Genomic DNA, 14,133 nt, shown 5'->3' on the forward strand with positions numbered 1-14,133 from the left:
GATGCCAGGTACATGTGTACTGATGTTTGTGCATGTACATTTAGAGTTATTTCCCTTACAATAAGAAACATTTATGTTTTTCAGCATAGAAAGACTTATACAACAGCCTGACATTCATACGTAAGTTTAAAGTTTTAATATCCTTTTGACTCGGCTATTGCCAGCTGATATCACCAGGATTGGATGATACATTTCAATCAGATTTTGTGAGTTGTTGGGTGTGTGACATTTTTTCATTTTAATAAGTAATATTTTGTTATACATGTAGTTATCTCCCTTCCTTTATTGATCAGTATTTGATTCATGTCTTATCTAAATAGTTTCTTATACATTAACTAGGAAAATATTTCTGATACACTTATGGTCAAATTAACCAAAGAAAGGTGCAACTTAATCCATCAAGTTTTTATCATTTCTTATTCAATGGCATGGCGTTTAACGTTGTAATGGCACATAAGGACGAGGTTATTGAAAAGTGTGTAGTGAATCAGCTTCCTATATATAATCAAAGTGATACTAAATGTATGTCTGAAAGAAAAAATACAATCTGTGCACATACCAAACTTTTACCAAAATGTAAAAATTTTAAGTTCACAAAACAATTATGTGCAGCAGTTCCTAAAAGTCTCCCCCTTATCAATGATGCCTTCTGAAAGTTGAACCAAAAGGTTTCCGCCAAAACAACCAACTGACTCACCTAAAATGCGAAAGGAAAGGCAATGGAGCAGCGACAATCCCAACAACTGACTCGGTAAACATTACGACGCATGGAGAGTGTTAATACAACTTGTTATAGGCCTAGTGAAGAGAACAGTTCAAACGAGCACGCGGCTCCGGACCGCTACTGTACGTACAGGCCTACTACCCGGTACTCCCTGCTCAGCTGATAGTGAGTGAGTCTTCGTATTTTGATCATTATGTAAATAGTCCCTAGCAGTATTTTTTCATAAAATGAGTGATCACATATGGTCACATGTTTCATACCTGTTCCCCAATCGCGTAAAAACATAACCCTGGGGTAAATAGCGGTTCTTTCGTGGGGCCTCTTTAGGGGTAATGAATGCCCTGTATTTTTTTATAAAATGTACCGTTGTAATGCATGTACAGTTAGAATGTAACCGCTAGTGCATTATCAAGCTAAGATTTGTTTCAATTAATCTATTAATATATATGCTACCGGTCAATTCATACAGTTCTGATGTATATATTTATAGATTTTTAATTTGTAAATTTTTGTTCTGTACATGTTCTGGTAGTGTTCGTTATACACATACATTGTATATAGGATTTACATTGTAGGTTAATTGGTAAAATTGTATATGTTCTGATATATACATATATACATATGTACATGTAGGTTTTAGCTTGTTCTTTAGATATATTTGGAGGACACATACAGTATTATTTCTGGTCATAATAATAAATAGTGTTTGTATATTTATTACAACTGTACCTGGTTCATGTGTATGTACTGCAGCCATGTATCATTTATAATTATTCTGAATTTTTGTTGGAACTATAGATAATGAATTTTGTATCTTTTTTGAAACAATATTTGATTCTATCAAATGCATCAGTGACACATTCACAACTTATAAAATGTTTTCTCTAAAATAAAAAAAAAACTGTAGAATGAACCTACATTTATTCATTTATATATATTTGAAATTGATCATTTCAATTTTTGTCATTTTCAACAGATATAAAAAATTGTTGGTTCTTTTTTTCAGGCACCATGCATGCATAGTGACATGAATACAGAAAGTTCATCCCTTGGACCTGTATACAAGTGTATGTATACATATACATACAATTAGCATCATATGAAGACTGAAGAATGTTGATATGATCATGAGTGCTCTTGAAAGTAAACTTTTCCAATATGGACCTAGAAGATCATGAACAGAACATTTAAACAGTATTAATTTATTAAATGTTCCTTTCAACTGTAATCATTAAATAAAATTATGATGCAATACTTTTTCATTGTTTAACTTTGTAGAAATATTTGTTTATATTAGTCCTCTAGATCCAGTGATTATAATTCTTGCATCCATATGCCGGCCCATTTGTTTGTCAGGGCTTGTGAGATAGCTTTTCAATTACTTTTAAAATATAAGGATTTTTTTTACATATAGCAATATAGATACCATTGTCTTAGGATTTCTAAATTCTACTTTACAAGAGAGTAGACTCAACATATAAATAAAACCATAAAACTAGCAAGTTATCTGAAATGTTAAAAATCTTTTTGTCTGAACCAAATTTCACATTTATTGTCTATGTGTAACTTGTACATAGACCATTTATGTATTAATACTGTAGTAACAGTGATTACAAACACATAGACTAAAATGTAGTATGTAGTACTATGTACATCTGTCTTTGATTTGAGTTCTAAACAAAAAAGTGGTACCTATTGGTAAGTTGTGACTTGGGCGGAGGGTGAAATACAGAAGAAATAGCTACACATGGAAAAAAGAAAGATATACAGTACCATATGGATTCAAAGTTGCTCCAAAATCAATGAGACTAAATAACCAAAATAAAGCCATGTAAACCCCAAATATGCAATGACCAGATCAATGATAAAGCACCCTTCCACTTCCAGTTATCTGTAGCTATTTCTTCTATATTTCAACCCCCCACTCAAGTTACAACTTCCCAACCTCATGATTCTTCTGTCTTTTAGCCCCCCCCCCCCCCCACCCCCCAACACACACATACCTGATTGATTGTCATGTTATTTCAGGTTCCTATTCAGGTATTATTCCTAAAAACCAAAAAGGGTATACACACTGTGTACTCTCAAAGGAGGGGAACCACTTCATTCAAAAATGGAATTTACAATTCATCTTAATTTTGAAATTTTCAATTTAATTATTAATTACTGGACTATTAAAACAGTATAGAACCCTCGGCTACAGACAAAGTACTGTGGTACACATTTCTCTTAATTAATTACTATTCTTCAACTCAATCATCTTTTTCTCCAGAGCACAAAAAAGAACAGGAAACAACAGAAAAGGAAAGTAACATACATGTAGGCCTATATGTTTTCTGGAAATATATATGATGTGTTAATTCTCACAGCACAGGCCTACATGAATGTGAAGAATTAAATATTATCAATGTTTGAGAGAATTTCCTAGTTGTAATTCTATAGCAGCTACATGGAATGTACGTTTACATATATACATTATATGATACATATACATCATAAAAGTTTCTTTCCTTCCAGCTGGACATTCATGTCATCTCTCTCCAGAACTCAAATATTGTTTACAAAAAAAAAAAAAAAAACCAGAGACATAGATAATTTAATTAAATCTCTGCAAAAAACTACACGAATAATTGAACACATATATTGTACTTGTAAAATATCTATGACTCATCTTTGGCTATTGCATGGACGTTGGATCGATTATTCTATGGAAGCTGATATCACCAGGATTGGATGATACATTTCAATCAGATTTTGTGAGTTGTTGGGTGTGTGACATTTTTTCATTTTAATAAGTAATATTTTGTTATACATGTAGTTATCTCCCTTCCTTTATTGATCAGTATTTGATTCATGTCTTATCTAAATAGTTTCTTATACATTAACTTGGAAAATATTTTTGATACACTTATGGTCAAATTAACCAAAGAAAGGTGCAACTTAATCCATCAAGTTTTTATCATTTCTTATTCAATGGCATGTAACGTTGTAATGGCACATAAGGACAAGGTTATTGAAAAGTGTGTTGTGAATCAGCTTCCTATATATAATCAAAGTGATACTAAATGTATGTCTGAAAGAAAAAACAATCTGTGCACATACCAAACTTTTACCAAAATGTAATTTTAAGTTCACAAAACAATTATGTGCAGCAGTTATCTCCCCCTTATCAATGATGCCTTCTGAAAGTTAAAATAGTGTTTATAATATTATAGGTATAAATGATGTATCCATATCTTTATGGTGTTGTCAGTACTTATACATGTAGCTGATCTTTGTGTTTTTTCTTGTTTTTATAGTTCTTTTGTGACATTATGTCTCCAAAATGTATCTCAAAGTAAATTTGAACGTAAGTGATTGATATCTTTAACTTTTTATCTTACAGGGGAAGACTGTTGGTAGGAACAGTGTTTGCCTTCACATTACACATGTTTGTTGCATACAGTGTAAATAATCGTGCTATGAACCACGTCATTGATGCTTCTAGTTCTAGTTGGCTGCAGGAACATATGACAGATATGAGTGAAAGGTAAATATGGTAACAAATATATATATATGTAATGTAGCAAAACCGCTTACTGTAGTGATAAAAAATAACACTTATTGGATAAATATTATATTATATTCATGTATATATAATGATGACTTGTGAATTATGCAAACGTTTTCTTATTGTAGTTGAGACCCTTAATTGTGGCTAAATATATTAGATAGGAAATCACTTGACTTGTGGTTCTATATTTTTGGCAAGATTGAATCTAAAATTGATACATGTATTTCTTTTTAGACATATTTCTGATCAACAGATATTAATATTTTCTTGTTTACATATTACTTCAAACAAATATATAACATAAGGTTTTTTGGTTCTCTCACCAACAGTAAATTATTTAGGTACTTGTCTAACGTGACCATACCCCATTTGGTACACGACCCCTTTTGGTACAAAATTCGGGTTTTCCCCTCTAAAATCCTAGTTACTGTGTTTTGTTATTTATAATATTGTAATATCAAAATACAATATATAAAATGACAATTTAAGCTCAAATTTGACTTCGATCGTCTAGATTATATTCGTATACACCTACATCGAAATGGGCGAAAGGGCCGTAAATGTTAGCAGTGGGTGCCGTAGAGCCATTCGACGGCTATTTTATGCTACATTGTAATCCGTTTTCATTTAAAGTAAACGCATTAAATGAATCACTATATCACTAAAATACTTCGGATATCATTATCATAACGATACCTCTTTTATTAGCGCAGATATGCCACTTTTCTGAGTATAACACCGCAATTCAAACATCCCGCTTCGCCATTTTTGTTTTTACTACCAATGCGCATGCCTCAATGTTGCTGACTAAAACGATCTACCAGGCCAGGTGCTCGGTTGGGGGTTTAATGATCCGGATTTATAGCAAAGATATATATTATGTGTTGGTGTCAATTATTACTTTTTTGTTTATTAATCACTAAGATTGTAAGATAACCTACATGTACAATATGAATGTACTTTTGTCTTAAATCAAATGAGATAATCAAACAACAGACCAGTGACATTTCCCCAAGACAATGACATACAAATGTACTCCGTACAGATACATGTAACTTACATGTAAGCAGTAGCTCAGTTGATTTTTTAAAGTGGTTCCTCAAAATTATGAAATGACTTAATCCAGATTTGCAGGCAAATACTATTTCATAGTTAATAGAGTTCATTACACAAAAAGAGCAATAAACTGGATCACCATGGGGATTTAATGTCACATGCAGTCATGGAAAAAATATAACATTGAACTTACATGTACATCCTAGATCTTATTATTATTATACTCAATTTTACAATAAAACCATTTTCTGAGACATTCACGCCTTCATATAATTATGAGGACTTTTCTTAACCTCTTATTTGTGGTCTTCCAGTAAAATTGGACAGGATATATCATTCCCAATTTTACCATTTTACAGATAAACTCCCAGGTAAAAATGATTTACATGTAGCTAAATAATTACATGTCATAAGTTAATAGAAGGAAGGATATCTAGTCATTAATATACCCAGTAATTGAATATAATGGTATTTTTAGCCCACCATCATCAGATGGTGGGCTATTCAAATCGCCTTTCGTCCGTGGTCCGTCGTCCGTCCGTCCTTCCGTCCGTCCGTCCGTCCGTCCTCCCTCTCCGTCCTTCCGTCCGTCCGTCCGTCCGTCCGTTAACAATTCTTGTTACCGCTATTTCTCAGAAAGTACAGAAGGGAGCTTTCTCAAATTTCACATGTAGGTTCCCCTAGGGCCCTAGTTGTGCATATTGCATTTTGGGACCAATCGGTCAACAAGATGGCCGACTGGCGGCCATCTTGGATTTTGATAGTTAAAGTTTGTTACCGCTATTTCTCAGAAAGTTTTGAAGGGATCTTTCTCAAATTTCATATGTTGGTTCTCCTAGGGCCCTAGTTGTGCATATTGCATTTTGGGACAGATCGGTCAACAAGATGGCCGACTGGCGGCCATCTTGGATTTTGATAGTTAAAGTTTGTTACCGCTATTTCTCAGAAAGTACTTAAGGGATCTGTCTCAAATTTCACATGTAGGTTCCCCTAGGGCCCTAGTTGTGCATATTGCATTTTGGGACCAATCGGTCAACAAGATGGCCGACTGGCGGCCATCTTGGATTTTGATAGTTAAAGTTTGTTACCGCTATTTCTCAGAAAGTTTTGAAGGGATCTTTCTCAAATTTCATATGTTGGTTCTCCTAGGGCCCTAGTTGTGCATATTGCATTTTGGGACCAATCGGTCAACAAGATGGCCGACTGGCGGCCATCTTGGATTTTGATAGTTAAAGTTTGTTACCGCTATTTCTCAGAAAGTTATGAAGGGATCTTTCTCAAATTTCATATGTTGGTTCTCCTAGGGCCCTAGTTGTGCATATTGCATTTTGGGACAGATCGGTCAACAAAATGGTCGACTGGCGGCCATCTTGGATTTTGATAGTTAAAGTTTGTTACCGCTATTTCTCAGAAAGTTTTGAAGGGATCTTTCTCAAATTTCATATGTTGGTTCTCCTAGGGCCCTAGTTGTGCATATTGCATTTTGGGACAGATCGGTCAACAAGATGGCTGACTGGCGGCCATCTTGGATTTTGATAGTTAAAGTTTGTTACCGCTATTTCTCAGAAAGTACTTAAGGGATCTTTCTCAAATATCATATGTTGGTTCTCCTAGGGCCCTAGTTGTGCATATTGCATTTTGGGACAGATCGGTCAACAATGATGGCCGACCGGCGGCCATCTTGGATTTTGATAGTTAAAGTTTGTTACCGCTATTTCCCAGAAAGTACTGAAGGGATCTTTCTCAAATTTCATATATAGGTTCCCCTAGGGCCCTAGTTGTGCATATTGCATTTTGGGACCAATCAGTCAACAAGATGGCCGACCGACTGACGGCCATCTTGGATTTTGATAGTTAAAGTTTGTTACCGCTATTTCTCAGAAAGTACTGAAGGGATCTCTCTCAAATTTCATATGCATGTTCCCCTTGAACCCTAGTTGTGCATATTGCATTTTGGGAGTGATCGGTCAACAAGATAGCCGACTGGCGGCCATCTTGGATTTTGATAGTTAAAGTTTGTTAACACTATTTCCCAGAAAGTACTGAAGGAATCTTTCTCAAATTTTATATGTAGGTTCCCCTACGACCCTAGTTATGCATATTGCATTTTGGGACAGATCGGTCAGCAAGATGATCGACAGGTAGCCATCTTGAATTTTGATAATTGAAGTTTGTTACTGCTACATATCTCAGAAAGTACTGAAAAGATCTTTCTCAAGGTTCATATATAGTATGTAGTAAAAGTTTGAAAAGCAGGGAAAAGATCCCTCTTTCTGTTGTCAGACATAGATCATTCTTTGGTGGGCGCCAAGATCCCTCTGGGATCTCTTGTTTTACCATAAAAATATCTATATATGCTATAAAATAATAATACATGAATCACATGTATTTGAATCCTCTTATTAAATTGATATGGAAAAATTTAAATATGTAATGTTTTGTAATGCAAACATTTTAAAATCAAGAAGGGAAGATTATAAATAAATTGACAGAGTTGTAAAAAAAAATTAAAACAGAAGAGTATATAAATTCATTTTGTAATGTTATTTATAAAATTATCTTTAAATATCATACATACATAATACATTAAAACATTTTTAATTACCCAATATACTTACATGTATATATCTATGATTTTGTTTAATTTTTTCATATAAATAACAATTATAAACAAGACCTCAACCTCAAAATACAGTTGCACAAGGTTATATACATATTTTACATACAAACAGTTCTAAACAAGCTCTTTGTCACAATATGTAATGTTCTCTAGCTACATGGTACAATGAATAAAATGATCTTATAAAACAAGATACCATATCTTATAATTATGTTCTATTTGCGTTATTTCTAATGCTTCATATGGAGAATGGATAGATCTATATTATAGGCCTAGTTATAATATGGACTGTTTAGGCATGTTATATCAAATTTTATATGCAAATGAGCAGGTGCTTGTTTCATTTTGATAACATATTTTAAAAAGTTTGGAAAATTGGTATTTACCGGGAATGTAGATTGCAGAATACTCTAAAAGAGGTATGTTCTGTTTTGAATAAGTTTATATGAAGAAGTGTAGTGGATATTCCCATATTTTAATTGTAACACCAAACCGTCTTTCAATTTCACTGAAAAATACGGGAAATGACTCTCCAGATTAGGTAGTATTTTGAATGGTGGTACTTTTTAAATAATTGTCGGTAAATATCAAAGACAGTCATACATAATGATAAATGAATACCATACCTTTCGATCAAAGTGCATTAATTAAATTTCAGCACACCAATCGAGAATCTCAAAGCAAAATGTCCCGTGTACCAAAAGGGGTCTGCTCGCTGTATTAAAACCGGAAGTGACGTATTGAGGAATAAAACCGGTCTATTTTTAGCTTGCAGTTACGACGATAATTTTTTTAATGTGGACGTACACCCCAAAGGCAGTCTTTGTCAGAAACTGACAAACATTGAATCACAAGGAATGCATATTGAAAATATCGCAAAAAATATGTCAAATTTGTACCAAATGGGGTACAGTGACGTTATATAAAAAAAAAGCAGTGAAAATTAAAATATAATATTAAGTTAATTAAATTTTTAATTGATATGAATGCTTTACTTTTTAGTGTGTGCCACATCATACCTGGTCTAAGTAAGCTACTATTACCCAGGATAAATCCACTGGCCCTGATTGGCTTCACAGGGGGCCTGGCAATCTGTATCACATATATCCTCATAGACACCAAGTAAGTCACATGTTTCTTGTCATAACTAGAACATTTAAAGGATGTTCTGTTCATTGTTTACCAACAACTGAGGTTAAAGATTTTATCTTATGGATATTACTAATCCCTTGAGATAAAAAGAAATATCATAATTTGTATCGATAGTGTTAAGCATTGATGTAACTATTTTTTTAACTTCATCAGGGTATGAAAGAAATTTTGTTTGCAAACTGTGTGAATCCATGTAGTGGATTTTCACAAAAGTTTGCAAACAAAATTTATTTCATAACACGATGAAGTTAAAATTTTTTTACATTAATGATTATAATCAATTTTTTCAGACTACTTGATAACATATAATATGATAAAACATACAATCCATTGATTTTCCAAAGGATTTTTTTTTTCTGAATCAATACACAACGTTGTGACGTCATGTTAACATTGGGTTTTCGCGCCATTCTCGGATTTTTCTTCACAGTATTTGAAGAAAAAGCATCTGCCAATCAGAAAGTCGGATTTTAGCATGAAAACAAATAAAAATTAATTATTTCAATTTGAAAAATCTAGACAAACAACTGTAAGACATTGGAATTTATTTATCAACCCAACAGAGAAATGTCCTTGATGTTTATCGAGATCAATATGTGATCTCTGACTTGAGATATACGTAGTATGTGTTAAGGTAATTTGTGCTCACACTACCCAGTCGCATTTTCGTTATTAACAAATCTTTCTGGCTAATTGCAACAATAAATTCATCCTAATTTGCAAATAAAAAATTACAAAAGTTTTTCTTCACTTGCCCAATATCCAATCACGCTGACACGAGCTCCAACATCGGTGACATTTCTATGCACATAATACAATTTCAATCCAATTTTACTCCTGTCGCTTATTGACTACTTTTCCCTTACATGCTTTTGCTGTATATACATTCTGTTTTAGTCATGTCGCTTTCATAGCAAGTCTAAAACAGTCGATAAGTTAATCAGCTACAGTACCATATATGTTTTAAGGTTGAAGGAATGTCAACTAACACACGAGAGAGTGTGGTCTAACAAATGATCAGGATTTGTATGTAATGTGCTTTTCAATTGATGCATACAAGACATTATTTAGTGTTTCTAAGAGATTTAGTGTTTTTCATTAAGAATTGCTGCGAATGCACAATTTGCTAAATGAAGTTCTTAATATTTGCTAAAGAGAACAGACTTATCTTCACAACTTTTGCTAAGCTAACTGGAAAGCTAGTGTGAACCCAGGTAATGATTATCATATGCAGTCAAACCTGTCTATAAAGATCACCTAAGGTATAGAGGAATTTAAGATTTTTGTGATAGCCTTTGTGTGGAAACATGGTTAAGAATGAAGTGATCAGTATTTGTATGTGAATGTTAAATGCCAATATCTCTTCCACAGAATGTACTACTCTGCTGATACCTGGGCTGCGATATCTATTGCTGTTATGATTTGTGGCACTATGTTTCCAATGAGTGCCTACACTGGCAAAATACTTCTACAGGTAAGTAAAACAGACCAAGAAAAAAAGGGTCTATATTACCTAGTTGTGTTGATACACAGGTCAAATGGTGTTGCAATTGACCACTTGGGACCCTGAGAGAGTGATCTTATTAAACAGGTGGTTTTATACAGAGATGGTTGCTAAGGCTGTTTTCACTGTAGTGTAAAGCAAACTTATTTTCATGACGACTAATTTTGCACATCATTTGTTCATGTCTTTTTCATGATGATTTATTTTCACAATTTACAGTTAAAAAAACCTTGTTTGACTTGTAATTGAAATATTTTTGTGGTGATTCATTTTTGGTCATTTAAATAGACTGTGAAATATGTGAAATTCAGTTGCATACAAAAAAAAGTTTGCAATACTTTTAAGACTATCATGCTGCAGATAACTATTCATATACTATAGAAAACCAAGTAATATTGCAACTTACACTTGTAATACAGTTTAACAGTATTAAAATCTATATTTTGAAATGATCATATTTAATCAGTGTTTTAATTTATGACTTTTTCTTTCTACAGACGTCTCCAGCTCACATTCTTGGCCAACTAGACAAACTCCTCAGGGAAGCCTCAACATTGGATGGTGTATTGGAGTTCAGACATGAGCACTTTTGGACCCTCTCGTTTGGTCGTCTGGTAAGTGTAACTGTAGGACCATTGTCATGTTGTAATGGAAATCTTTAATTTGTTGAGCATTATGATAACGTTAACATTACAAAGCTGTAGAGTGGTTCACCTCTCCATCTCTGTCATTTCAAGGTCTGTGTGGGGCAATTCTAAAGATATGAATGCCGTTAGATAAGTGAAAGTATAGTTTTTCATCACCACTATTCTTGGTATGTTCTTCCAAAATGTTGACATGCTTTATATAACACATTATAGGAGTAAAGATTTTACGCATGTGGTCCTGTTTTACTCTGATATGTAGTTTTAATATGTTACTATTTTCACTTTTTCTAGGCTGGTTCAGTACAGGTTCGTGTACGTCGCGATGCTGATGAACAAATGGTGCTGGCACATGTGTACAATCGACTCTCAAACCTTGTGAATCACTTGACTGTCCAGATTTTTAAAGACGACTGGACACGGTCAAGCTACAACATGGGTACCCAGGGATTCCCGTCATCTTTTTCTTCCTCGTCCATAGGACAGCCGCGGGGCCCTTCCTCAGATTCATTTCATACTGCAGGGAAGCTACCTCCCTCTCCACTTTCTGTGTCTCCGTTTGACAGTAGCAATAGGGGTCATTCCCACGATATGAGTGGACATTCTCACAGTATTGGATCTCATCATGATTTTAATTCCTCTACTCCTCTCCGTGCCAGTAATTTTACACCATCTACTGGACAGTTTTCTTTGAATTCTCCAACTTTTGGTTCCCACCTGAACCAGCATTAAGGTTCATGAAAAACTTTTAATGGCTGTGATACTGATTTAGTTAAAAGTGAAACATTTGTGAAGTCAGCAAGATTTGGCCAGAAAATTAGCGTGTAGGAAATTTGCAGAAAAAATCAACAATTAGCTTCAGTGTATTTGTGTTACTGGTAACATTTCACCAGATTTTATTAATGCCACAAATATTCAATGTCGATAAGTCAATTTTTTTGAGATTTGGTTACCAAATAGGCAATTTTTACAAAATAAAATTTAATAAAAAAAAATGCTTTAATCTCATAGCAAAGGTCACAAGAAAATAAAAAAAAGATGCATTTACATAAACTTTATGTTGAATGAGTGAATTTGATGTATCAAATGGGATATGAATCTGATAGAATTGTTTGATGTGGCAAGTGATAAGTGTGAGTGAATTCATAATTATTTGTTGATAAGAGAGTAATTTTAGCATTGAAAATGCAGATTATAATAGCCTATCATCTAGTTATAATTATGTTTGGACCACTAAGTGATATAGAACCTGAACATTTTATCACAAGTTCTCTACCCGAAAGATTTCTGGTTCAAACCTAAGTCAAGGAAGGTAGTAGCCAGGTAGTGACTTTAGGCCTGTGGTTTTTCTTTGGAACTCTGGCTTAAACTCCAAAATCTGTCCTTACATATGCCGTAAAACATATAGAACAAACAAAGCATTACAAAACTGACCATTAATTATGTATAAAATAATTTAATTATTCTATTGAAAGACTAATATGTACATGAACTTCATTTCATAATATGTGCTTTTAGTACCAGTATATGTGTATGTGGTCTGTGTGAAGCATGAACAATTATGAATATATTAAATCTTCATATTTCTTGTTGTGTATTCTGAACAGATTAAAATTAATTTGATAGACACTGTTTCCTTGGATGTGTGATTTTTAGGTCATCTGACCCTTTCTGGAATTACCTTTAGCTATTCTGCCTCGCCCATCACAGTCTATCCATAGACTTTTCACAGTTTGAATTTCAAGCTCCTCTGGTGTGGTTGAGCTAAAACTGGTCATGAATGATCTCAAGATGATCCTGTAATTTTCAAGAGTCATTCCAAAAAAAATTGAAATGGCTACAACATCCGTCGTTTAGAAAAAATTAAAATGTTAATGTCTTTTTTTAGTTCCTCTGGTGCAATGAGCTGAAAATTGGTTTGGAGGTAAATGAAGGGAAGGTAATAAAGATTTGTTTTTGGCTTCGAAAAAAACTTTGCTACATATATGTCAACTATAGCAGCCATTTTAATAATTATCAATATTTCGTTTTCTCTCAAATTTCTCTTGTAGAATTAAGGAGAAATTTCCCTAGAATAGAGATGGTCTTGACGAATCAGAGTGTTAATTTTCAGTTTGAAATGCAAGATGACCACCTCAGTTGTCATTTGAAGAATACATTTTAATTATTTTCTATCTATGGTTCATATGGTATGATTTAGCTAAGAGGTATTGAAAGGAAGAGCCGTCCTTAAAGTTTTATGGAGATACTATGGCCATTTTGTATCATTATAGTTTCCAGTGCGAGTTCTATTGTGGGATTGTGCTGAGACTTACCTAGAATGAGAGATGCTTCAAGTGTTGTTATTTTTCAGATGATTTCAAGATGTCTGCCAATAATGTGTTTTAAAACTTTTCCAGCTGCACTGTTTTGATTGAACTGATAAACGGTGGTGTGAAGGTATTTTTTCAGCCTTGGAAAAGAAACTATGCCATGTCGCCGATGATTTTGTAATATGATTGCACAACCACAGTTTTCCTATAAATGGTTGCACGTGATTTAGATGTAAAGACTGCCCATGCAGCGTTATTTTTTCGGCCTCCAAAATCGTTGACATGGCAGCTATGATATTAATTTTGTAACATGATTGTGCAATCATGGTTTTCAAGTGCAACACCTGTTTCAAACTTGTCTAGCGTTCTGGGGGAGCTAAGCCACCTGGAGCACAAGCTTTTGGCAGTGACATTCATGCTGCATGTGGACAGGTAGACGAATGTGGGCCACCTCAGATTTGTGTAGGGTTAATACCCTTACCTTGAAACAAGCACGTTATAGAAGTATCAACAACAAGGAATCAAGATATTAGAGACATTGGAGAAGAAAGGTATGCAGTACAGAGAC

The 14,133-nt window shown here is 33.8% G+C and overlaps 1 protein-coding gene and 1 long non-coding RNA gene across 2 annotated transcripts in view; both read left to right on the top strand.

The window, feature by feature from the left end:
* The window catches only part of LOC138318464 (zinc transporter 6-like), a 29,890-nt gene extending 17,005 nt beyond the window's left edge, over window positions 1–12,885 (top strand). The window contains exons 8-13 of the mRNA XM_069260828.1: window positions 85–120; window positions 4,110–4,253; window positions 8,956–9,075; window positions 10,477–10,579; window positions 11,107–11,223; window positions 11,548–12,885. Coding sequence (XP_069116929.1) covers window positions 85–120; window positions 4,110–4,253; window positions 8,956–9,075; window positions 10,477–10,579; window positions 11,107–11,223; window positions 11,548–11,985 — 958 coding nt within the window. The 3' untranslated portion in view covers window positions 11,986–12,885. The remainder of the gene's footprint in view (window positions 1–84; window positions 121–4,109; window positions 4,254–8,955; window positions 9,076–10,476; window positions 10,580–11,106; window positions 11,224–11,547) is intronic.
* Window positions 665–2,367, top strand: LOC138320037 (uncharacterized). Its single transcript, XR_011208073.1, has 2 exons — window positions 665–889; window positions 1,731–2,367. It is a non-coding gene; the product is annotated as an uncharacterized lncRNA (long non-coding RNA).
* Window positions 12,886–14,133: the final 1,248 nt, after the last annotated feature.

This window comes from Argopecten irradians, chromosome 3, assembly GCF_041381155.1.
Source record: "Argopecten irradians isolate NY chromosome 3, Ai_NY, whole genome shotgun sequence".
Classification (NCBI taxonomy): Eukaryota; Metazoa; Mollusca; class Bivalvia; order Pectinida; family Pectinidae; genus Argopecten; species Argopecten irradians.